This window comes from Chanos chanos, chromosome 8 (assembly GCF_902362185.1).
Source record: "Chanos chanos chromosome 8, fChaCha1.1, whole genome shotgun sequence".
Lineage (NCBI taxonomy): Eukaryota > Metazoa > Chordata > Actinopteri > Gonorynchiformes > Chanidae > Chanos > Chanos chanos.
The window spans coordinates 16757522-16785107 of record NC_044502.1 but is presented as its reverse complement, the minus strand read 5'-3'; the positions used below and the strand labels follow the sequence as shown (position 1 = coordinate 16785107).

At 41.6% G+C, this 27586-nt stretch overlaps 1 protein-coding gene across 1 annotated transcript in view; it reads right to left on the bottom strand.

Moving 5' to 3' along the window:
- The window catches only part of LOC115818585 (exostosin-1), a 184012-nt gene that overhangs the window by 7327 nt on the left and 149099 nt on the right, over positions 1-27586 (bottom strand). Inside the window, exons 4-8 of the mRNA XM_030781996.1 lie at positions 24484-24603; positions 21559-21691; positions 14918-15036; positions 13872-13967; positions 3926-4015 (exon numbers count right to left, since the gene is read on the bottom strand). Of these exons, the coding sequence (XP_030637856.1) occupies positions 3926-4015; positions 13872-13967; positions 14918-15036; positions 21559-21691; positions 24484-24603 (558 nt within the window). The remainder of the gene's footprint in view (positions 1-3925; positions 4016-13871; positions 13968-14917; positions 15037-21558; positions 21692-24483; positions 24604-27586) is intronic.

The following is a 27586-nucleotide window of genomic DNA, read 5'->3' as shown; positions in this document are numbered from 1 at the left end:
GAAAAGGTTGGAAACGTCAGTCTTAATGTATGTTTAGACAAGTTGACCTGTTAGTCATTAGCTTCAGAGATATCAGCCCAAAAAACATACATTCTGAGAAAGCTCCTCTGATTACATCTGCTGTCATTTATGACAAACAAGAAATTTTTCCTGTTTAAACATAGCTTTTTTTTATGTGTTGTGGAGCCTAGCAGAATTTCTGTGCTATGAAGGTATTTGCACCTGGTCATTTGTTGGTGGCATAAATCTGAGGGTCCAGCAGAAAAAACAGAAATTACTTGTTTTCTCTCTCAAATCTAGGTAAAAGGGACTCGTTATCTAAGACATGCAAGACCAAAGGCCCTGTGTGGCCTGGGTATATCTTTGCCAGGGAAATAGTGTTCTTTAGTCAGTTACATCATGACTCAGCTGCAGTAACGTCTTCTGCTCAAGGAGCGGCTCCTCTCCTCTTTTCCTCTTCTTTTTTGCACCATCGTTGAGCCTCAATAAAGAAGACTACTACCAAAAAACCATCTCTGCGCCTTTTGATTATTTAAACTGACAAACGCAAATGCCCAACAGCATTAATCACACGGCAGAAACACATAAGCAACGGATGAAGAGAGAGCGAGAGAAACCCTGAGGAAAGTCTGGTCTAAGGTAACAGCACCTTACTCATGAAGCCTGGTTTTCACTTTTTTCCCCTTTGTCTTGGGGATAAATGTACACACACACACACACACACATCATGTGTCCTGTGGTTAAATCTGAATATCAGTTTATTTCACCTAATTCATAATGTAACAAGGAATTCTCTCCACACTGTTACCAAAACGCCCTGTTGAAAATGCCAAATTCTCACAGAACTCAATTAAAATGCTTCCAATGAGCCTGGGCTAATGACTTAGCCGGGCTGCTAAACAGATGAAGGAGAGATTCGTGCTGATGATTTTTCCGTGGAGTAGAAGGGTGTGGGGGATTTTTCTTTTCTTTTCGGAAAGCCCTGAGTCGGGTCCTTTGAGAAACTTCATTAAAACTTTTGTGAGGCGGATTCTGTAATCTTGTACCATGATAAAAGCACAAGGTAGGTCCTCTTACTGAGCAAAAGGTAATAATTGACTAGCGATGTTAAATAAAAGATCACAGAGATTAATTAAACATAACTTCACACACACACACACACACACACACACACACACACACACACACACACACATACACACACACACACACACACACACACACACAGTGGGCTACAACACTGATCATGAATTTGGACTGAAGTTACTGTCAGCTTGTCAGCTTTTGGAAATGCAGATTTTTGGAAGGGTTGGGAAATGTAGGAAGCTGATTGGCTGTCTCCTTTTACTCTCACTCTCCTGCTGGTTACACTGTCATTTCCATGAGACAGACTTCAAAACCAGTACAAGACAGGACTTTGACCAGGAAAGAAAGAAATCTGCAAAATGCCTGAAAAACTCAGCAGACTGGTTCAGAAAAATCATGCGTTCAGCTCAGATGGAAACATAATGCTACATCTTCGCTGCTGGGGTGGGGTTGGGGGGGGGGGGGGGGGGGGGGGGCGTTTGGGAAGAATTCAAAGCGATTCAATGTCTATCACGGTTTTTGACTGACTTCTTAGAGTTTGTTTTAAGGAATGAACAGAACTGATAAACTTTATTTATTCTCCAAGATCTGCAAACTGGTCACTGTGTTGTGAGCATCCAGTGTTCCAGATGTTGTTTTTCCTAAATAAACACTAAATGGTTGATTAAATCTGATTTTTCTCTCAACACTTTAATACTGCCAACATCAGTGTTTCCAAAGCCCAAGGCGAAAGGATCAGTCAAAAAAAACCCATTAAACAGTGCTACGTAAAACCAGATAATTACCTCATTAGATTATTAAAACAATTACCTCATTAGCTAATTATACATCTTTTACTTATGACTCAATTGGCATCAGAGCAGCTTAGCCTGAAGCATTTGGTTTCTGTTTCGTGAACTGGGTTGATTTAGTCCAAGTGTGACTTCATACTCTGACACTTTAATAATCTCTGTGGGTCGTAGGCTGCTCCACAAATGAACACATTTCACAAACCACCTTTATCGCCTCTTGAACTTTACATCTTTCTCACACTGTGGCAGATGAAGGAACACATGATTCGCTTTCATTCTTTTTTTTTTTTTTTGAACAGCATTGTCCAGTCAAATGATGTGCTGTTCTTGACTAGAGCCACATTCTGACAACATCTGGAGACACAGAGATGATGTTACTTCTCGGTGCATCAACTGAAAATTCCGTGCCAGAATTTTAACAATGCAGAAACTTTAATGGAACAAATCTGAGCTTTTAAAAAGTGCCTGGAATCGTGGCGAAGACAAGGCAAAAAAAAAATGAATGCAAAAAAAAAAGTCCTAAAAAAAAAGAAAAAGAAAAAGATTTATGTTTTATTAAATTGTTGAAACAAACTAAGAGTACCATTCCAACTCCTGCACAATCCTGAATAAAAGAGACAATGATTAGACTTATTACTCTTATTCATCTGTCTTAACTGATTTAAAGTTGGCGTTGCGGATGATATTATTTCTAATAAGCACAGACATTCATTTATTTCTGTGTTGTTGGATTATTAAATATGCAGCAACAAGGAAACATAATGCTCCATTTATCCATAGAAACTTAACAAATTCTCCGATTATTATTAATCAGGCAGTCCCAGCCAATCAGGAGAGGGTGCCCAGGATCTGACTACAGGGGTAAAAGAGTTCACAGTCTAGGACAGTTCATGTATCAAGGTTTTATGATGAAAAGGTTTACTTTTGGTGAATCGGACTGGGAGTAACTCTGTTCACTGAAGAGAGAGCCGGGGGCCATACTTTTAGAGTATTCGAATGCCCTGTTTTGGCCGGTCTGATTCACTGACATAGTCTGGTGTTAAACCTTAAAGTCGCCTGTAATATGGGTTCACTGCTTTTGTAGAAGCTTTTTTGTTGGGAGAGTGAGTGTGAGAATCTGAGCTGTAATAGAGGATAAAATTGCTCAGATTGAGCAAACAGCCAAAAACCGCAGCTCGCACGTCCAACAGAGACAACTGTTTCACATCTGACCTGTGTTCTCACGGCACAGACAACGCTCAGCCAAGGAAGCACTTAGCACAGACACCATCAGTCTGAACAATGGGCACAGCAAAAGGTTCCTCAGAGACTCTCACACAGAGGGGAGATTTCCCATCAGCCCCTTCTCTCTCCCCCTCTCTCTCTCTCTCTCTCTCTCTCTCTCTTTCTCTCTCTCTGACATGTATTATTGTGTTATTACATTACAGGGCCTAAGGCAATTAAAGGCAGCCAGGGGCAGCATGCTGATTCTGCACTGTGCAAATATCATTGCTGCTCTAATTGAATATGAGAAAAGAGAATTGACATTAACAAAGTGCATACACAAATACGTACCATGGCAACAAGGGAGGGACTCTATACAAGCTGCATAACAATTAGCCAGCCTTAGGAGCAAGGAGTGTGTGTGTGTGTATGTGTGTGTGCGTGTGTGCGTGTGGGCGTGTGCGTGTGTGTGTGCGTGCGTGCGTGTGAAAATTAAAAAAAAAAAACCCAACATATACAACATATAAACAAAATGAACAAAAAAACAAAAAACAGAAAGCTGTGCTACATTAAAGGCAATTGTGGCAGCAGAAGAAATCTTTTCTGTCTATTTTCAGCAGAAAGTGAAAACGTCATGCCATTTCAGTGTTATCAAGCGTGTCCCTTAACAGACAAGAGAGGAGTGTATTTCTGCATTTTTGAGCTGACAGACAGGGTTGGCTGTTTTGTTTGTTTTTCCTCTCTGTAGAGAAGGCGAAGATGCCTTCAATGTGTAACATTTTGGCTGCATCTTTTAGAGTTTTATTTTAGCACATGTATGTCTGGGTTCATGGACAAAGCCTTACCTCATTGGTGGACAAAACAGAGTCCTCATCCAGGCTAAGGACGGCATCTGTGAGGATTACGTCATAGGGAAAGAAGCGCGCACTCATACTCTGCAAGGAGATGAAATGACATCATAATCAGTGCAAGTTTTGCATGATGCAATCTGGAATGTTCTAGAACACTTGAAAAGCTTTGCTTGAAACAACACAGATGTGGAATATTCTACAGCGCTGTCGATAAAAACGTGCTTGTCTGTCTGAGTGTACAAGATGCAAATCGAAATATCTGAACAACCTCAGTCAGGAGGAGCAGTAACAAAATGGAAAAATCTTGAAAAATTTCCACAGGAGAACAAGGTCCTTACAAGTGGGACTATGCTCAGTGCTAAGGGTGATCACAATATAGAACATGGACCTTTCTAGAACGCTCAAATAGCTTCTTCCAAATGTGAGAACCTGTCTGAGTGGGTTGATTTTGAAGAAGGCATGCGTGAGTGTTTCCAGTGATTCTCTACATATACACAATGTTGTATGCATATGCCAAAAAAGGTCCTCTCAGATCAAAAACATAACCTTACATCTCTCAGCAGCTGCACAGTAAACTCTCCACACCCCTACCCCACCCCAAAGAAACAAACTCTTCACAGCAATTATGTTCTATGTTTCTACTGTGTGGTAGTTTATAATTAATATTGTACTAATGCAGTAATACTCTGGATACACAAAATGCAAGAGGTATTTAATATGACCCAGCTGTAAGTCAGTGTTGTGGAGACATTGGAATAATGGAATATTAGAAGAATAAAATACTTGATTAATATCAATCTGTAAAATATAGAATGTAACTGACACTGTGGTTAACATGATACAAATTGTAATTTTAAAAAGCAGATAATTGTGCATAAAGATGAGAATAGCACTGCAAATGAGTGATGATATTCCAACCCCATAATCAAAACAATAATGTCTTCCATTTTGATCAAGACGTCAATCTCTGTGCGTGTGGAGGTCTTCATTATGGAAACATCTGCTTCTGCCTGTTATTTTTAACCCCGTGAAAATCACACTAATTATACTAACCGTGTACAAACTGTTATTCTGTGCTCAAAGTGAAACATTTCCATACCCTTTTGGCACGCTGAAGAAAACTGAGAATGTCGCCTGATAGAATACTGAGAGCTGCTTGTCTAGTTTGTGATTGACAGCTTGGGTGGATTGCCTTTCTGTGTGTTCCGGAATGTTCCCATGGAACTCAAATGCTGGCAGAGTTCTGTTGTCAGCATTCTTACCCGGGTGCAAGATGCCAAATGTAATCTCATTCTCTCGTCTCTCTGGGAGTATGCCAGACGGTGTGTGTGTGTGTGTGCACTTTAACAAAAGAGCTTTGCAGGGCTATAATGCACATGACACTTAGCTCAAGGGGTTAATGCACTTACTATAAAACCTCCTCTCTCTCTTTCTCTCTCTCTCTCATTCATCAGATCAGTGCTTTATCGACAGATGAACCTGTTGACTCTCACATCAGGCTCAGGATGGCCACGGAAGACTGAGTGGGTGCGGCAGCTGTCATCAGGACGATCGTAACCATCGGTGACCAGCTCCAGGTATTCTATCGACTCTATTTGGCTGAATTTTTTTTTCAGCATTCTGTCGTTTTCCAGGTTTAAAGGCCACTCCCTCCCCGATGTGACAATAGAGAGATAATTAGGGCTGTTGCTACGTGGACAAGGCCTTCTGCCAACAGACTGCTTTACTCTAGTGCGGGGGATACAGCCAGACTCCGGAAGCTTCTATAGCCTGTGCTAAAAAGTGTAGAACATACACCAAGCCCTTTGAAATACATTTTTATCTAAGACAATGCATTCTATATCAAAATACTGATATATACTATAATGTGAGGGTGAAATAGCCATCTGCTCCTGCAAGAAGGAGAAAGACAACACTATGGTCAGAAGCCTGAGTGTGTTTTCAGACTTACTTCACTTCATCTGTCTGGGTCTGGTTAGGTTTCACACCACTATGTACCTCTTTCAAGGGAGGCGTCATTATGAACCTTATAGAACCAGAACAGGTTTGTCTATAGGACCACAGTTAAATTAATGTATTAAGAATGGTTGGTCTCTCTGTCTATAATTAGCTGTGCTAAAGTAAGCACTGTGGAAACAGACTAAAGATTTTATGTCTCATTTGGATTTGGATGCATTTTTTTTCTTGTCTTTTCATGTACACAGGTACAGAATCAGCTTTCACACCGGCTCACATGAGTCAGACTTCTCACCGATTCAGATCCAAACCAGCGACCTGGCAATACTGTGGCTTAGACTGTTTCAGCACGGTTATAAAGGTCTCACGATGAAATAAAACGTTAGAGGTTCCTGTCAAAGTTTCTGCTGGTAATGAATAAAAAATCTCCAGCCAAAGACAACCCTCTCAGCGTTTACCTGACTATTTTAAAGCCTTTTGACATATGTCTGCACTGTCACGGAGGGTCCTGGGGGGAAGCTCTATACCATTCATCCTCTTTTTGATAAGCCATTTATCTGTCCCTTAAAGCTATACTCTTAAAATTATGAGAACTTTCTCATACACACTTTCTCACACACACACCTTCTCACGTACACTCACACACACTCACACACGCACACACGCACACACGCACACACACACACTCACACACACTCACACATTTGCCTTTTCATCAGCTCTTTAAAGAAAGAATGGATCCCTATGTCTTTTGTGAACCTCAAAAAAGTTTGCATGGTATTGCAAACTACTAAAGCATCACATTCCTTTTGTATTGTATCATTTTGTACCATATTGTTTTGCAATCATATAATTTTGTATTGTATCGTGAAGTATAGTATTGTAATGTATCATATCATATCACATCGTATCGTATCGTATTGTGAGATACTGTTGTGTGTTATGTTTTAATTGTACAAATTGACACAGGATGCCTATATTATGCTTACAGTCCCGGAGAGTCACTTTGATTCTTAACACATGTGAAACACATGTGAAATACAAACATTACCTTATGTTACAGTTGCACCTCTGATTAAACCAAAGCATCCAAGTACCACCTACGAGACACCATCTTTCAGAGGCCATTGAAAATAGGTCTCTTGTTTAATATTGTAAATTAGATGCAACAGATGCAACATATTTTATTGAAACTGTGAAAAAGAAAAAAAACTGAGCCCTCTTAGTATTTTGAAAATTAAATAGTCCTTCATTTAAGAAAACAAATCATTTTAATTTTCTTTTCTTTTCTTTTTTTTTGAAATAGCAGTTTTGGTCAGGATTTTCCAGTTTCTCGGTGCAGACGACAAATTTCCACTGCTGTCTATTGTGCCATTGGGGGATGTTCCATGTGTCTTGGTTCTGTGGTGACACACCTGGTCCAGTACGAGAACCAGTGCTACAATCAATCAGAAATCACTACCTGTCCCTCTCAACAGCTCATCCAGAACAACGGAGCTGAAGAGAGAGAGAGAGAGAGAGAGAGAGAGAGAGAGAGACAGAAAGGCCTGTCCCTTGTCCAGACACGTCGAGATCTGTCTAATTTAAACCTTTCTCAGACCACACTGCAGCTGGAACAGAACCAAAGGTTTAAGACATTAAAGGAACCTGCAAAGCGAGTCGGAAGAGAGCGGAGTATAAACCCAGTATTTTTTTGTTAGAACTCTGAAGCAGATGGAGAGAACTCATTCTCCATTGATCTAGCCAGTGGTGCGATTTGGAAGCTTTCGGTCCGTCCTGTGAAATGGATGACTCGGAGCAGTCAGGCTAATTATGGTATTGACTGATAATTAGACGACTTAAATTATTCAGGATGGTTTTCATTAAGAAAAGGAACCCAATAAGAGACACAAATATTTCTGTTCAGCTGTCCTGTCTAAATGATGCTCCTCCATTTTAGGACTTTTCTTAAGGCAACTAAAAGGATATATCAATCACTTTCATTAAAACACACTCTGCTTCTACACCACCATATATTATGGGTCTTTAAAAAATTTTTTTTTTTTTTATTCGTCATTTTCCTTTTGTAGTGTCCCAATTCACAGTACAGTTTTAATGAAGTATTTGAATCTCTGATACATAAAGAGAGTCGGGGATTCAATACCCAGTGTGGAAACCTGTGTGCGTGACTTTATACTTGTCAATCAACCTTGGTTTCAGTGAAAGAGCCAATAATATTTGACACATCACTGAGGAACTTTTTTTGACTGCTCACCTTAACATCAGCAATAAAACTGCAATGAAGACAATAGTAGATTTTACTGATTACCCAACAAGTTGCATGAGATTGGTTTGTGTTAGGTATAAAATAAAGATGTCTTGTTAAAATGTTGGACTGAAACTGGGGTTGGGGGAAAAATATTGACTTGTTGTGAAACTGCGTCATTCTCACCGTTCTGGCTATGTGACAGCACGCATCTGTTGTTTGTCAGATGAATTGCAAAGATGAAAACATTTCCACTGTAACCTAACACTTCACATCATGTTTTGTGTGCCAATTACTAGACTTTCACATGAACGCCACTTTTAGCCGCAGCGCTAATGGCTTGACTGCTTAATAAGCTCCAGCACTGTGTGGATCTGTTTGTTGTTTGTAATTGCTCTGATTTGGATGGGGAGTTTGAAGAGTATAGGTAGAAGACAGAATGGTGCGTGTGTGTGAGTATATGTGTGTGTGTGTGTGTGTGTGTGTGTTTATCAGGCAGGGCAGCTGTTGTTGACGTTTTTCTCTCCTTCTCTTTCTCCCTCTTTCTCTCTCTCTCTCTCTCTCTGTGATCTACTTTGAGCTTTCCTTTAGGACTTCTCTTTTCTTAACAGTGACGTCCAGATGAACATCTGCAGGGGATGTTTGTCCTTCACTATGCCTGTCTGTTTGCCTCTCTTTCATTCCTTCTCTCTCTCTCTCTCTCTCTCTCTCTCTCTCACACACACACACACACGTGCACAAACACACACACGCACGCACGCACACATGCATGCGCGCGCGCACACACAGATTCTCAGTCTTTCAATGGTTCATCAGATTAGATTAGTCTTTTCAGGATGATTTTTGATGTCTCTTCAATATATCTTCTCTCTCATCTCTTTCTCTCTCTCTCTCTTTCTCTCCCTCTGTGTATATATATGCACACACACACACACACACACACACACACACGTATGTGTATATGTGTGTGTGTGTGTGTCTGTGTGCACGTGTATGTATGTATATGTATATATGAGATACATACATGTATATAGCATATGTCAGATTCTCCTCAGTGTGTTCAGAACTCAATGATTGTAAATCCTGTAAACTCTGTAAAATGACTGTTCTCTGAATCAGGCTATGCAGGGAGAGAAAGAGAGTACATCCACACTAGGAAGTATCCGGAAGCTCAGGGGATTAAGGCCATTGGTTGCCCTGTGTTTGACCTTTAACCTTTGGCGATGCGGCCTGCTGACCTACTGCTAGACCTGACCCCTGAACTCAGGCATTTATCACTCTCTCTGTGCTCAGAGCTGTGTTAAGGCACTGATGGCATCCATTCTGGAAGACTGAACCCTTAACTGGATGTCCATCCCAGGGGAAACATTAATACTGAAGTGGGGAAGTGTTTTATGGATGCTATGAAGAAGAGTGATGGGCAGATGCTGTCATATGGTGATAATATGACAGAGAAGATACGCGAATCGTGTACCTTAGGCAATGCTTCACCATGTTCTATGACATACATGTTTCAGTGCTTTGAATCTTTTTTTTTTTATTTGATAACTTTTCATAGATAAAAAGAGAAAATTTATTTTCAGATACATTTTCTCAGAATCCCAACTTGAGATGTTGGCATCCAAGAGTGAAAATAGATGTTTTTTATATACAGGTTAAAGCCATCTGGCTTGTTATGTCTGTCAAATGTCTACACACACATGCGTGCACACATGCACACACACGCACACACACACACACACAGGCCCGGTCTCAGTCTCAGTCTGATGCCATGTATGTGACCAAAATACCCACAGACTGTTATTGTGTGTATGTCCATGTGAGTGTGTGTGTATCAGGGAGAGAGAGAGAGAAAGAGGGAGAAAGAGAGAGAGTAACAGAGAGTGACAGAGAGGGAGAAAGGGAGAGAAGAAGAGATAGAAAGATTAGAGAGGGAGAAGAGTGAGTGAGACAGTATATATGTGTGTATATATTTTTCCCTCTCTGAGTATTTGCGTTTGAGTCTGTGTGTATGTGTGTGTGAGAAAAGAGAGAGAGAGAGAGAGAGAGAGAGAGAGAGAGAGAGAGACTATGTAGCAGCTGTTTTATTGTGTTCTAATCCTCTGAATGACTCATTCATGTCCCACAGATGCACTTTACAAAAGCCGTTTACTGTTATTGTTTTGTTTACGATTATGGTTGAAACACATTTTCAAACGTTGCTTCATTTACATATAAACAAATGGACTGGATTTAAAGCTTCATTTTTGCCAATGATGCCAGAGAGTCTAATATCAGCATTTGAGTCTGTGTGTGTGTGTGTGTGTGTGTGTGTGTGTGTGTGTGTGTGTGTGTTTGAGTGTATGTTCAACAACAAAGTTTTTCAATGGGCACTTATCCTATAAAAAGTCTGAATGCAGCCACACATGACTGTAACATCCACCTCACCCTCAGAAACAACAGCCAAACCACACTCGTATTCTGCGTTTAAGCCACACTGATTCCAGACAACCAAAGCACGCCCGTATTCAGAGGCTAAACCACACTGATCCCAGACAACCAAACCACCCTTATATTCCGCGGTTAAACCACACTGATCCAAGACAACCAAACAACACTTGTATTCCATGGTTAAACCACACTGATTCCAGACAACCAAACCACACTTGTATTCAGCGGTTCAACCACGCTGATTGCAGACAACCAAACAACGCTCATATGCTGTGGTTAAACCACACTGATTCTAGACAACCAAAACACACTTGTATTCTGCAGTTGAACTGCACTGATTCCAGACAACCTTACCACGCTGGCGTTCAGTGGTTACACCACACTGAAATGCCTTGAACGAGACTTCAGTTAATCTCTTTATAAACATATCACACACTAGACATCTTTCTCCTGGACCTCAGAGGAAATCCTGTGTTGGCTGCATTTTTAATCCACACTCTGAGAGAAGTTAAGTGAACAAGCTTCTGAATGATCCGTCTCTGCTTTATTAATAAGCTAAATGTATTATATATGGCAGCGTCAACCATGTAAAGAGAAATACATGTAGGGATATATATATATATAGCACTATGTGGGCTGAAAATCCTCCATATGTAAAGTGGCAGTGTGTGTGTGTGTGTGTGTGTGTGTGTGTGTGTGTGTGTGTGTGTGTGTGAGTGAGTGCGTGTGTGTGTGTGCATGTGTCTGTGTGTGTGTGTTGTAGTATATTTAGCAGTATGTGGGTGGTAAATCCCCTGAATGTAAAGTGTGTGTGTGTGTGTGTGTGTGTGTGTGTGTGTGTGTGTGTGTGTAAAAGAAAGAAAAAAAAGAAAAAAGAGAGAAGGGCTGAAAAGCTGAGCAGACCTTGCTAAGTCTTAGACATAAAAGAAAGCCTTGAAAAGTGGAAAAGATGTGTTTATTTGTTCCCATGAACTGTGTCCTTCTGAGGAAAGAAAGATTTTTTAATGATTTGATGGTTTATTTTTTTTTTTCTAAATCCTCCTATCCTAGTCTAAAATCCCCAATGCAGTATCAGAAGAACCCACCATAGAATAAGGTCTGTGTCAAAGACGCCAAAACTATTTAAGAAGACAAAATCGACTCGTTCTTTGGCCAGTCCAGCATCATCTACCTGAGCCCTGATATGGTCAAAACGACACCCACCACTAAAACAACCAGTTTACAGCAAATAAAAGCAAGTGACACATACCACTGTAAACAAATAATGTTCCACATTTCAGGAAAAAAAAGAAAAAAAAAAAGAATTTGCCACGTTGGAGAGGAGCCCAAATGAGGAACTGCTCTGACTCTTGGGCAGAAATATTTGACCTGGTGGATCAGTCAGGATTCGATAAACGTCCGGTATCAGGTTTGGGATGATAAATGTACTGGTTAGATGCAACACAGTAAGACAGCATAAATGTGAAGGGTGTGTATGTGTGTGTGTGTGGTTTCTGAAATATAAAGAAAAAGAGAACAGAGAAACAAATGACATTTAAAAAAATTATAATATATATTATATTATATATATATACACACACACATACAATATTACAGTTTTAGCTGATTGCTTACACCCTGGAAGTGAATGCCTAGACAAAAGCACCAAAGCCTTAACTTTCGTAACCATGCCTTAAACACAGGCACCAAAAACTACAAACACATTTTCTGCTTTGCACTTTGTTTGCAATTCAGCAACACACTGTTTGCAAAACACTACACACTGTTTCTTACATTAGACACATTGTTCATGAATGAAACCTCTTGGAATCATTGGCAAAACACTTCTATTAGAAATGCGAAACACACCTGAAACTGGCAACACCCAAACACACATATGAAAACACTTATACAGTAATTGAACACCAATCAGTCTGAGCCTTAGCATTACAAATAGACCTCAGGTAAGCTTTTGGTGGGGGTGGGGTGTCTGTGGGGGCTCCTGCAAGGAGTCTGCGAGGTGTTCTCCATCACCATGCCACCCTGGGTCGCTACAACACAGCACACATAATCACATTTCTGGATGCACTACATACTTGTACTGGACAGACCAGAGCAGCCCAGGTTTGTTGTGATCTGGGATAATGTTAGTTTCCACCAGGCTGCTCCGGTCCGAGACTGGTTCACCAACCACAATAACTTCACTGCTTTATACTTGCCCCCTTACTCCCCATTTCTCAGTCCTACTGAGGAATTCTTATCGGCTTGACAATGGAAAGTGTATGACCACCAACCACATGCCCGCCTGCCTCTTCTGCAAGCAATGGAGGAGGCATGCAGAGACATTGAGGTGGGGTCAGTCCAGGGTTGGATATGGCACACAAGGCAATATTTTCCCTGTTGCCCAGCCAGGGATGATATGGCTTGTGATGTGAACGAGGTGATGTGGCCAGACCCTAGCAGAAGGCGAAGTCCAAAACCATCCACTCCATCCTTTACAATACTAATTCTTGTTTACAATTGCACTGTAATTTTACTGTAATTATTTTTGACTTTAGCGTAACATATTGTATTGGTTACTGTACTGCAATTCTATCATGGCCCGACTGACTGGCTCTGCTATTGGCTGAGGCAAATACTTCATGTGCAAGAGCTTGTGTGAGCCATGCAGGGATTGGCCAGTTTTGATATCAATCAGATGCATAAGATTACATTTATTAATATTTCATGTAACTGACTGGCAAGCACTGTGCGTGCATCACTCTGTGACTGGTAGATAACCATCATCTGGAGGGGAGAAGACTAACACACCTGCGTGTAGTTAGAAACATGTAGAGTCACACGCCGCCTCTTTTCACCTGGCCACATCACGAGCATCTCCTTAGGAAGGCAATGAAAATGGAGACTCATTCTATTTCCTCTACATTCACAAACAACTTTGCGGGCATCCTATTAACACTAAAAGACACAACCTTCCGGAAAGCCGTCAGCCGTATTTATTGCCGCACCTGATCCCGCTGGCGATATCGTGGGCATTAATCTAGTGATGGGACGCACTGTAATTTACCGTCTGACTGCCTCTCTGTGTCTGATAACCACATCACAAGACTCAGATATTCAGGCCCTTCCACTCATCTGGATATTTGCAGACTCAAAGCGTGTGCGAGTGTACTTATGTGCGTGTTTGTGCGCGCGCGTGTGTGTGTGTGTGTGTGGTGTGTGTTTGAGTGTGAGTGTGTGTGTGTGTGTATGTGTGTGTGTGTGTGTGTGTGTGTATGTGTGTGTGTGTGTGTATTTGTGTGAATGTGTATATAATAAAGCTGGTCTTACCTTGCTCTCTCCCTGGATGACAATGATAGGCACGTTGGCAGAGGGCCATTTGTTTTTGGGAGGTAAGGGTCTGTCACAGTTCCACAGCACCACAATCTAAACAACACACACTTCATTACTATAGCACGCACGCTCACACAGGCACAGAGATACTTTCTCTCTCTCTCTCTCTCTCTCTCTCTCTCTTCACAAACTCATACAGTAGCACAAATCACACACAATATGACATGCAGCCATAAGATATGGAAATCATGCACATTTATAAATGTAAATTGCTTGTTTTACAGATAATATTTAAAACCCACATTACAGCACAAAACTGAAGCATTAGGTATGGGAAATCCTGGCTAATACAGTCCTTATGGCTGCTGATTAGACAAGGTGCCATTAAAATTTAATAATGCTTTTATATATGTACTGCTATGTTGTTTTATGCATGCTTATAGACAAATGCTATTATTATCTAATTATTACACTGTAATATATAGTGAATAACACAGTCCTAAAAGCATATTTGTCATAAGAAGGTGCTCATACTTTTGCAATGCTGTATTGGTCCTGTCCCAACTGTACATTTGTATTTAACATTTATTACTACTTAATAATGCGGTAATGCTTCAGTCATGACTGGATATTTGCATATAGATATTTATTAAGTTAATAAGTGTAATAATTCATGCTGGTACTGATAGTATATGCTTACTGCATTTTAATTACTAGGTAATAATTCAATGCAGTTAATGCATTTGTTATTCAAGGTTTATTAGAACTTAATAATGCTGTAATCACTGCTGATAGGTTTTGATTGAGAGATGCTTATTATATCTTAAGAACACCATAATTGTTATTATTATTATTTTTTTTTACACATTTTAGCAAAAAGAACATATCCAAACATGACTACTACACATACACAAACACACACACACATACATACACACACACAGTGACTGAGAGAGAGAGAGAGAGAGGGAAAGGGAGAGGGAGAGAGAGAGAAAGAGAGAGAGAGAGAGAGAGAAAGAGATAGGGAGAGAGAGAGCTCTGACCTGCGCACAGAACTTAGACTTGGCGACTGCGATGATGAGTTTGACTATGGGCTGCAGCTGAGACTGCACAGGAGTCATCACCTGAATAACTGCAGTAAACTCCAGGGACGGACTTTTACCTGCAATACACACACACACACACACACACACACACACACACACACACACACATTGTTTTTCTAGAATCTTACAATGTTTTGGGTTTGTTCAAATGGAAACACACTTAGTATGACACTTCAAAGAGTAGTATAAGGCCATGTCTAATGTCTAACAGCCACTTCCACACACACACGCAAAGACACACACATACACACCCACACATGCGCGTGCATGCGTGCACTCACACACACACACGCACACACACACTGAGTTAACATGTACTCTTATGGCCTTACATGACTTGCTAAAAGCCTTGTGATCTATCTGAAGCAGTGAATGTGAAGTCAGCCGTCCCCGCGTCCTTTCTATTTCTGGAGTTCAATTCCAGATGCTGTTCAGAGACTGTACTACTCCCAACCAGTTAACTCACAGTCTCACTTTCTTTCTCTTTCTCTTCTCTCTCTCTCTCTCTCTCTCTCTCTCTCTCTCTGTCTTCCTTTTCTCTCTCTTGTACTCTGTCTTACCACTCTCTGCACAGACTCACTTTATATTTTAGAATTGGAAGTCATTACAAGTTTTATTTACAGTGTTGATATTTTTCCTAGAAGAGGACACTGCATCTCAGATAGAGACAGAAACAGAGAAAAAAAGAAATGGAGTGCGAAAGAGAGAGAGAGAGAGAGAGATGTTGAAATAAAGTTCAAAATGTGTGAATATTGATTCTCTCTCTCTCTCTCTCCCTTTAAAGCCCCTCTGCTGGTCTGTAGTCAATACTTCTTGACTTCTTGATAAAGATCCTTGTTTAGTCATTCCTGTCTTTGGGGAATCAGATCATTTCATTTCACTACTGCTAAAGACACTTTGAAAACCACCGTATGTATCCAATACAAGGTCCTGCAGCACAAAGCTACTGCTCCTGAAAAAAATGCCTCTTTCTTCTTTCTCTATTTAATATAACCTCATTAAAAGTAACTGTTGAAACGACACAACACTGATTTTTCTTCATATAAAACAATTTATGTCCGTGCCACTAAAATGAAAACTTTAATGCATTAAAAAGTTATTTGGGAATCATTGCCAGCAGCAAAAACATCAGCCCATAAGGATCAAGTAAAGAGATACATTCACTCCTCCAAACATTGTCAGGGAAAGAAAGAAAGAAAGAAAGAAAGAAAGAAAGAAAGAAATATGAATAAATTGGGGAATGATATGAGTGATTAGAAGTTTTTAGAGAGAGAGAGAGAGAGGGGGAGATAGATAGATAGATAGATAGATAGATAGATAGATAGATAGATAGATAGATAGATAGATAGATAGATAGATAGATAGGGCAGAGAGAGAGAAAGAAAGAAAGCGATCACTGGTAATTGTTATGTCCTTGTCTAGAAGGAGTTCTCTGCTCTGCTGACTGGTGAGGGAAAAGGACTAAAGTGTGCAAACGTGTCATGTCAAGACGGAGCCTGTAAATCTGTGGTAACCTTGGAAACCTGTCAGCGGCGAACGAATGCGAGGTGGGTCTAACTCCAAGAGCCAAAGAGTTACAGTCTCACTTTTCCTCCACGATGCTGAGAGCCAAAGAGTTACAACCTCCCCTAAGCCATTATTCAGAAGGTCGCTTTCTCTCCCAAAGTACAGTTTCTGTTGGCACCTTTTCTCTACAAATTGTAGAACACTCCACATCTCTTTATACAGACAAATAATGGCCCAAGTGAAGAAACCAAGACCTTTTGGAAAGCAAGCTTTGTCCAAATGAAAGAAAAGAGGTAGGGTGAAGTTTGTGATTGTGCAAGTGTGTGTCATACTCTTTTTGCTGTCTCTGTTTTATAGGGCCAAAAATCCCTCAAGTTCGCAAAACTGAAGCAAAACATCTAGAAGTTTCTTGCTTTTTAGGAAAAGTTGCCGCTAACCCTGATGCTTTTCCAAAGGCACACTGTCACATTAATAACCCTCTAAAATATTAAAGTTGAATGAAATGACCTCTCCACACTCTACCTGAAGCTTTATCTTTCCTTTCATTTCAGCCTTTGGCTTAAAGCTTAAATATAGAAACTAAATTTAAATACCAAGAGTCAGAAGAAAATAAAACAGCATGAACAATTGTCATTAAAAATAAATTAGGCTGAGATTAAAGACCAGGTCTTTATAGCTCTGAGACACCCACCCACCCACACTCACACATATACATATGCACCACACACATACACAGACACTATCTCTATTACACACTCAAACACTCTCTCTCTCACACACGCACACACACACTTTATAAAAATTATAGCAGAGTGTAATAAGACCAGGTCTTTATGACTCTCAGATACACACACACACACTCTCTCTCTCTCTCTCTGTCTCTCTCTCTCTGTCTCACACACACACACATTATTAAATGTAACCATGTGTGTTTGCTGGAGTCCAGGGAGTCATTTTATTGGCGTTCTACCCAGAGACAGTGAGTGTGAAAACTGCCCAGTCATCAGAGTTGTGAGAAGTGAGGTTGTGTGTGTGTGTGTGTGTGTGTGTATGTGTGTTAGAGACATCACTGGCCATCTTTCATTCAGACGCACAGAGCCAATGTTGATTTAGTGACGGGACATAAACCAAACTGGCCCTTGTACTCATTCACTGGCTCCTCTGGGATGGACAGACATGCATCCGTTTATGAGTTATTGCTTCATCTCTCTCTCTCTCTCTCTCTCTCTCTCTCTCTCTGTCAGGAAAGCTTGAGACTGAAACTACCGACACGAAACCCAAAAAGTTGGAATAACTTGAAAACTTTTTAGAACGATAAATGACTCTCAGTGAAAAAAAGGGACAAATAAAAGTTCACTGCAGTTGAACGTAAATGACTCAAATAAAGTCAGACTTAATAAACCAGTGAGGGACACCATGTAAAGAGCTACTGCTGCTTACGTCACTGGCTCTCCGACCACAGATACAGGCTTCATCTGGGACCCTTGGGCCAAACTGGGCCCCTGTAGCTGTCTGAGGCCAGAGGTCTGGGGCAGCGGTCGGTCTCTAACCACCGGGTCACGGGCCGGTACTGGGCCCACGGCACGTTCGCCACTGGGCCGCACGGAAAGGATAAATTTTCTGTTTTTCTAAATTGGTAAAATAAAATAATAGCCTAATCATGTTAAAATAATAATAAAATAACAATTACATACAATTATAGGCTATTTGTGCAGCAATTACATTTGAGTGTTACTACCCAACCGTCAAAGACCCATGGAGTGCGAAGGAATATATCCGCGGCCCATTAGTGAATGTCCCAGGTGAATCGTCCATGTCAGTGCAGGAACAAGATCAACTTCTTGGCATTAAAAGTATGTTTGAGATAACTTTGTCTCAGCAGACCTTCTGAATTTCCTGCAGATACTGACAGTCGGCGTGTGTCAGTTTCCCGTAGATACTGACAGTCGGCGTATGTCAGTTTCCCGTAGATACTGACAGTCGGCGTGTGTCAGTTTCCCGTAGATACTGACAGTCGGCGTGTCTCAGTTTCCCGTAGATACTGACAGTCGGCGTGTGTCAGTTTCCCGTAGATACTGACAGTCGGCGTATGTCAGTTTCCCGTAGATACTGACAGTGAGCATGTGTCAGTTTCCTGTAGATACTGACAGTCAGCGTGTGTCAGTTTCCCATAGATACTGACAGTCGGCGTGTGTCAGTTTCCCGTAGATACTGACAGTCGGCGTGTGTCAGTTTCCCGTAGATCCTGACAGTCAGTGTGTGTCAGTTTCCTGTAGATACTGACAGTCAGCGTGTCTCAGTTTCCTGTAGATACTGACATTCAGTGTGTGTCAGTTTCCTGTAGATACTAACAGTCGCCGTGTGTCAGTTTCCCGTAGATACTGACAGTCAGCGTGTGTCAGTTTCCTGTAGATACTGACAGTCAGCGTGTGTCAGTTTCCTGTAGATACTGACAGTCAGCGTGTGTCAGTTTCCCGTAGATCCTGACATTCAGTGTGTCTCAGTTTCCTGTAGATACTGACATTCAGTGTGTGTCAGTTTCCTGTAGATACTGACATTCAGTGTGTGTCAGTTTCCCGTAGATACTGACAGTCGGCGTGTGTCAGTTTCCTGTAGATACTGACAGTCAGCGTGTCTCAGTTTCCTGTAGATACTGACAGTCAGCGTGTGTCAGTTTCCCGTAGATCCTGACATTCAGTGTGTCTCAGTTTCCTGTAGATACTGACATTTAGTGTGTGTCAGTTTCCCGTAGATACTGACATTCAGTGTGTGTCAGTTTCCCGTAGATACTGACAGTCAGCGTGTGTCAGTTTCCCGTAGATACTGACAGTCGGCGTGTCTCAGTTTCCTGTAGATACTGACATTCAGTGTGTGTCAGTTTCCCGTAGATACTGACAGTCGGCGTGTGTCAGTTTCCCGTAGATACTGACAGTCAGCGTGTGTCAGTTTCCTGTAGATACTGACAGTCAGCGTGTGTCAGTTTCCTGTAGATACTGACAGTCAGCGTGTGTCAGTTTCCCGTAGATCCTGACATTCAGTGTGTCTCAGTTTCCTGTAGATACTGACATTCAGTGTGTGTCAGTTTCCTGTAGATACTGACATTCAGTGTGTGTCAGTTTCCCGTAGATACTGACAGTCAGCGTGTCTCAGTTTCCTGTAGATACTGACATTCAGTGTGTGTCAGTTTCCTGTAGATACTGACAGTCAGCGTGTGTCAGTTTCCCGTAGATCCTGACATTCAGCGTGTCTCAGTTTCCTGTAGATACTGACATTCAGTGTGTGTCAGTTTCCTGTAGATACTGACATTCAGCGTGTGTCAGTTTCCTGTAGATACTGACAGTCAGCGTGTGTCAGTTTCCCGTAGATCCTGACATTCAGTGTGTCTCAGTTTCCTGTAGATACTGACATTCAGTGTGTGTCAGTTTCCTGTAGATACTGACATTCAGTGTGTCTCAGTTTCCCGTAGATACTGACAGTCAGCGTGTCTCAGTTTCCTGTAGATACTGACATTCAGTGTGTGTCAGTTTCCTGTAGATACTGACAGTCAGCGTGTGTCAGTTTCCCGTAGATCCTGACATTCAGCGTGTCTCAGTTTCCTGTAGATACTGACATTCAGTGTGTGTCAGTTTCCTGTAGATACTGACATTCAGCGTGTGTCAGTTTCCTGTAGATACTGACAGTCAGTGTGTGTCAGTTTCCCGTAGATACTGACAGTGAGCGTGTGTCAGTTTCCTGTAGATACTAACAGTCGGCGTGTCTCAGTTTCCCGTAGATACTGACAGTGAGCGTGTGTCAGTTTCCCGTAGATCCTGACAGTCGGCGTGTCTCAGTTTCCCGTAGATACTGACAGTCAGCGTGTGTCAGTTTCCCGTAGATACTGACATTTAGTGCGTGTCAGTTTCCTGTAGATGATGACAGTCAGTGTGTGTGAGGTATTGTTAGTGTTGATGGTAGTCTCCTTAAAGTGTGTTACACTGCTAAGCAATGTGTGTATGCTGCTGAAATGTGTAATAATCTCCCTCTCTCTCTGTCTGTCTCTCCTGGCCTAAACACATACACACACACACACACACACATGTACACCTTGACTCAGCTCGGTGTTGGGTAGTGGTGAGCTCATGTGAAATTGAAACTGATAATTGGGAGAAAATAGGATAAAAAAACAAACAAACAAACAAACCCAAAGCTTATTTTCCCACACAACATATAATATCAACATAAAGAAATCATACCAACGAGACCAAAAGAAAAATGACTGAAATGCAAGCCCCACCCCTAACCTGCAGCCTATCATTTTAAACTTATAACTTATGAGTATATTATGTTTGGTTATCAGTGAAAACAGGCCACTAAAATTCATATTAGCATTAACCATTACACACTGCAGAGGGGCCTGTTAAATTGGTGTGTGAGTGTGGGGTTATTGTGTTTAGTGATACTGAGGAGGGCAGTTTTCCTTCCATGTGGACTTACAGTGTAAACCTTGCAATAACAGATCGGGTTTAGTCTACACGAGTGGACAGTTCTTAGTTTGCACGAACTAGTTCAAGTAAGAAGTTATAAGTGGTTAAACTTTGGGATTTGGTTGATTACGACTATAACATTCTTATATGTAGTCTTCTGAGAGCTCTTTTATGGACCGTTTCCGTGGAGAGATATAAAAGAGAAAACAGACTGGTTACCAGCTGCTCCTCTCCTCTCCTTTTAACTCTTCATTTATATAAATATCACACAGACTGTTACTGACACCAGGACTGGGTCTGCTTAGTGTCACACACACACACACACACACACACACACACACACACACACACAGACACACACACAGTCACACACACACAGACAGACACACGCGCACACACACACACACACACACACACACACACACACGTACACAGACACAAGGAGAGACAGATAGAGACAGAGGCAGAGACTAAAAGAGAGAGAGGGAGAGAGACAGAATGATGAAAAAAGAGAAAGAGATAGAAGAATTGGAGGGAGACAGACAGAGGGATGAAAAAGGGAGGGAATCACAGACAAAGGTCAAACAGACAGAGAGGAGCGAAACTCACCCAGCACTGAGTAATAGAAGGGAAAGAGGGATGGATCAGAGGAGAAGTGGGGAAGCGTGTAGAGTCCGCCAGGCAGAGCGTTCCACATCATCCTCGACCTCGATGTGTGTGAGTGGATCCTGTCCTGGATTATCTACAACAACAACAATCAACAAACAACACACACACACACACATACAAACAGAGAGAAAGCGAGAGAGAGAGAGAAAAACGGGGAGGGGGGGGGACAGTTTGTATTAGACAAGGACAAGGTCTCTCTCCTTCTCTCTGTCCCTCTTGAGATTTGTTACTTATTTTTTCCCCCAAACAACTGATTTCTGGAAATATTTTGAGTTACCAGCAGAGTGAGTCCAAAAGGATGGTGTTCTAATCATACTTTTGATTGGTCTTGTGTTAAGCTGAAAAAAAAAAAAAAATCTTTATATCCTAAACTGTACTAAACAGAAATGAGTGAAAGCTATTCCACTCTCCCTACTTTACCTCTCGGCCTACATGTTAGAACCATCAGACCACAGGACCAGAACACAGACTGTATATTCAGCTATATTACTGAGTAAAATTCTCTACAGGTGCCTTTTACTAAAGTCAATACTGAGAAAAGCACATGATGTCTTTCTTATTGTCTCCAGATTTCAATATTTCTTTTGCGTTCCATAAAACAGTCACGTCTCAGTACAGCACAACACTGAAGTTGACTGGTGAACTCCCTGCCTGAGGGGATAGAAGGCTTTTTTCTTTCTTCTTCTTTTTTTTTTCGAGTGAGGGCAATACTTATTTATTGTTTGACCCAAATTAGATGAGAAAAGATTGTTAAATACGTGACAACCTCCGCATATCGAAAAGTCCTTCAGCAAATACTGTTCTCAAATGAAAGAAGATAACCATTTTTCAACCCCTCCAGATCTCATTTATCTCTCTTTTCCTAATTACCTACGAGAGGTACGAGAGTTTCAGTAAGATGAGTTTGGAGACTTCTTACAATAGTGGTGCTCCTCTCCCTCACCTCCTGGCGCAACCCAACGCATCCATATGTATCTTCCTCAACTCTCCTCATCTCTAACCATCTCTCCGTTCCTGCTCGGGGCAACTCCCCCCTCTGCTCCCAACGCACACCTCAAGCTTGGGGCCCTAATCAAGCTAAGACAGGCATTAATTATCAACCTCTCTCCTTCATTTAGAGAGGAGGGGGGTCCTCTTCTGTAGCTTTTGTAATGGTGAGTTTTAGTCTTCTGTAGCTTTTTTGTTGTGTTGCTTTCAAGGCGAGTATTCAAAATGTCAAATGAAACATCGGACAGACGTACGCTGTCTTCAGGATGAAGAGGAATACTGAGGAGGGAGGAGGTGAGGCTGCACGGACTCTTCTAGAAAAGTCAGCGCCACCACGCAATTCTGTCTGAAGCTGGAAACCCAAACAGCTTGTGGTTATTCCTTTTCGACTGCAGCAAGAAAGGCAGAGCTTCGTCTCCTACAAAATGTTTTTTAGAAGAACTTCTGTAGTTGTGTTTGCTCTGCACACCTGTTTCTCTGACTGAATGCACACAGGGGTCTCTGATCCACTGAATGAGTATGTGAGGTGAGATCGGGGAGAAAAGCTGAAGCTCTAAAGGAGGAAGAGAGTGTTTTTCCTCTGATGCGTGATGCTCATGTTTGATTGGCTGGAAGCGGAGCGCTCCATCTGAGGTGTCATTTCTGTTAGAGAGAGAGAGATCAGAGCTATTTTCTATTTTTTTGTTCTCTCTCTCTCTCTCTCTCTCTCTCTCTCTCTCTCTCCCTCTCCCTCTCTGCACAGCTTGCTGCTTGAGGTTCCTGTTAGCAATGGCAGAGTCCTCAGTAATGGAGTTGGCTTTTGATTTATGTGGAGAATTAGCCAGCGTTTAGAGCCAGAGTTCACAGCCTTGCCACTTACAGGGGCTGTTTAGAATGGTTCATTTCACCTGTTAAAGTCAGTCCACAGGATTCTACCCACATTTAGACAAGTGATGCACTGTCCCTTTCCTGAGGAATTTACTACACACCTGCTGACAGAGAGTCATGCACTGCATGGCACCACAAACACAGCTTTAATCCTGTACTGACATACAGCTCAGAGAGAGAGAGAGAGAGAGAGAGAGAGAGAGAGAGAGAGAGAGAGAGAGAGAGAGAGAGAATTTCCTGAACTTGCTCTCACTCACTTCACACTCCTCTCTTTCTCTCTCTCTTCCTCTCTCTCTCTCTCTCTCTCTCTCTGTCTCTATGTAGTGTGTATTTTCCTGTCTCTCTGTCTCTCGGTCTTTCTCTCTGGGTTTACAGTGAAGTGGAGGATCTCAGTAATGACTGGGAATGTTGACACGGGCCTCTTTAAGCTCCGAAATCAAATTGTGACTCATTGTACATCAAACAGTCAAGAAACAGTATAAACATCTTGTGGTCTTGTGCAGAAAAAAGGAAATAAGCTAAGAAATGCCCTTTTGTGAAAAACATTGGTAAATTGTTTTGTAGCATTTCATTTGATGATCTGATAAAAGCATATAGGCTACGCTAAATACATCGGAAATATGGAATCATTTTAGGACAGTCTGCTAATTAGTCTTTGTTAATTAATTTTCGTTCAACATTTTGGCAAAGGATAATAAACTAAAGGAGAGGAGAGTGATGTCATAAAAGAGGCTGTAGAATCTTTATGTGGGAGCCAATAGAATATTTAGAATCATTAAGAGGAAATGAAGCGTCTGCTTGTAGGGCAGAGGATTCTCTTTTAGGATCTTACAATATTTTGTGGGGTTTTTTTTTTCCCCAGATCGAGTTGCACTTAGTCGACATTAACAAGAGTAAGCCATTAACAAGACAAACACACACACACACACACACACACACACACACACACACACACTCATCACACTTTCATGCACTCTCCAGAACACAGGTCTTTTTAATGAGAAGACTCACCTCTAATGTAGTTAATACTATTTTTGCTACAGAGGAAAAATAAGCATCCCAGAGGAACTGAGTCTGCTGCCGGAGAGCCAAGATTCTGTCACGCTCTACAGATCGGGTAATTGAAGGGATCTGGAGAGAGAGAGAGAGAGAGAGAGAGAGAGAGGTGAGAAATTAAACAGGGCTTGCAGGAGCTAGGGAACAGACATATTCTTTGAGTTAACATACAGTAATTACATGACATTCATTTTCTCCCAAAAGAGCCAGCGACGGACACGGCCTGGCCCAGAGGAGGGGGGGGGGGGGGGTTTAGGAAAAGAGAATCGGCAGACTCTCCTGCTTCTGTTTGTGTGTCTCTCAGGGGGCTATTACACTCCATAAACTACACCATAATTAATGTAGCAGCACTAAAGATCGTATTATTCATCACTGCATGCACACACACACACACACACACACACACACACACACATATATATATACACTCACTCATATACCCTCACTCTCTCTCTCTCTCTCTCTCTCTCTCTCTTTCTCTCTCTCTCTCACTTACTAACTCATATACACACAGTCTTTCTCTCATACACACAGAAGGCAACAAAGACAGAAAAGAACAACACCATTCACAGCCTCTATTCATCCAGTAACACCTTGATAATAAACCAACTGTGTGTCCTTAACAGAGAGGTCAATCAATGTTTGGTCTTTTCCCCATTAGACTGAGAGAGCTGAGTAAATGAGTGTGAGATGAATTCCTCTGAGCTGTGTGCTTTATATGAAGGATATGAGCTCTGGTTTATTACACACACACACACACACACACACACACACACACACCTCAGCCTCATACACTATCACTGTTTTCACTATCTGCAGCTAAAAAAAAACACGTTCATTGCTCTTCACTGCTACAGCACTGAGAGTCCATCACCAGACTGTTCACTGCTCTTCACTGCTACAGTACTGAGAGTCCATCACCAGACTGTTCACTGCTCTTCACTGCTACAGTACTGAGAGTCCATCACCAGACTGTTCACTGCTCTTCACTGCTACAGTACTGAGAGTCCATCACCAGACTGTTCTCTGCTCTTCACTGCTACAGTACTGAGAGTCCATCACCAGACTGTTCACTGCTCTTCACTGCTACAGTACTGAGAGTCCATCACCAGACTGTTCACTGCTCTTCACTGCTACAGTACTGAGAGTCCATCACCAGACTGTTCTCTGCTCTTCACTGCTACAGTACTGAGAGTCCATCACCAGACTCGGAGGGTTGATCAGAGACAGACAATGTTTCACTCGCTATTTTATGTAAAAGTGTGTGCGTGCGTGTGTGTGTGTGTGTGTGTGTGTGTGGAGTATACTGGAGCTTGAATTGTTTCCCCACTTGTAAGTCACTTTGGATAAAAGGATCAACCAGATAAATGTAATGTAATGTAATGAGTGTGTGTGTGTGTGTGTGTGTGTGTGTGTGTGTGTGTGTGTGTGTGTGTGTGTGTGTGCATCTGTGTCTGCAGGTATGACTACCAGGTGCTCTTGCATAACTCTTGTTTCTGCCTGGTGCCTTGTGGTTGGAGGCTGGGATCTTGTGTGTATGCAATTTGCTCTTTAAACTGTACTGTGTCGTAATATTATGATAAAGTGTAACTGGATGAAATGATCTGAAAACGGTTATGAAAATGTTATTAAAAAATATAAAAGTAGAGTTTGTAAAGAACTAATGATATGGTTTTTGCCATTTTCTGCCAAAGTTTTTGATGTTGTTTTTTTATTGGTTAGCATCGATGCAGTTTGTTTGTTTGTTTATTTTCCTATAAACAACAATCAGAATGAGAAGTGAGCCAGCAGGGAAATTTAATAAGTATCAAGTCTCACTACTGCTATGTGTTATTACTGTGTGTGTGCGTGTGTGTGTGAAGTTTAATTTTCAAAGTGATCATATAATTTTTTAGTATACTGTCACAAAAGGAGGACACAAGTCACTCAGTTCTCTCTCTCTCTCTCTCTCTCTCTTTCTTTGTCTGTGTCTGTCTCATACACTCACAGCTGTATCTAATCATAAATAATCACTCCACACACACATAAAACATGTTTAAGGATGGTAATAAGCTGTGTGTGTGGGGGTTTGGATCATCTGTATGCAAATAGACTCAGAGATACAAGAGACCAGTCAGAGAAGAGATAAATTCTCAGAGATACAAGAGACCAGTCAGAGAAGAGATGAATTCTCTGAACGCAGACACAAAGATCAGATTATTCCACAGACCAGATTACCACAGTGGTCAACCTGAGTAAAGCCAGAACAGTTCATTAACTCTGCTGATTTCACAGAGAGAGAGAGAGAGAGACAGAGAGAAAGAGAGAGAGACAGCAGGAGAGAGGAAAGACTTAGAGAAAGGGTGTGTGTCCATGTGTGCGTGCGTGCATGTAAGCGTGTGTGTGTGAGAGAGAGAGAGAGAGAGAGGGAGAGAGAGAGAGAGAGAGAGAGAGAGAGAGAGAGAGAGAGAGAGAATGAGGGATGGGGGGAAGACGTAGAGCACATCTGTATTGTTTCTTTGACACACCCCTCCTCTGCTCTCTCGTTTAATTTGCTCATGGGCTTTCATATCCTGCGTGGCATTTGTCCTGTCATTTTTCTGATACCAGTTCTTTGCACATTAATTATCCATCCGCTCAGAGCCAGTGCAGGCTGACCAGGTAACGCCGGCAAGAAAAACTCACTAATTATGAAATACAATATATCACATGTCACAGCCGGTGGGAACTGACTGGGGGTGTGGAGGTGGGTAGAAGGGAGGGGTGGACATAGACTGGTGGGAGTAATATGTTGCAGTGCTTGGGATTTCAAGTCTATGTAAATAAAACCCACACATACCCACAGATATCAGAGAAAGAGAACGAGAGAGAGAGAGAGAGAGAGAGAGAGAGAGAGAGAGAGAGAGAGAGAGAGAGAGAGAGAGAGTGTATCTGTGTGTCTGTGTCTGTGTGTGTGTGTGACAGACAGGTGCACCTGTAACAAAGAGACATTTATCTCTCAGAGTGCTCAGATTCTGTCTGAGACTCACAGACTTAAACCAAGCCTCTGTTTTCCTGTAGAAATATCTCTGTGAATATT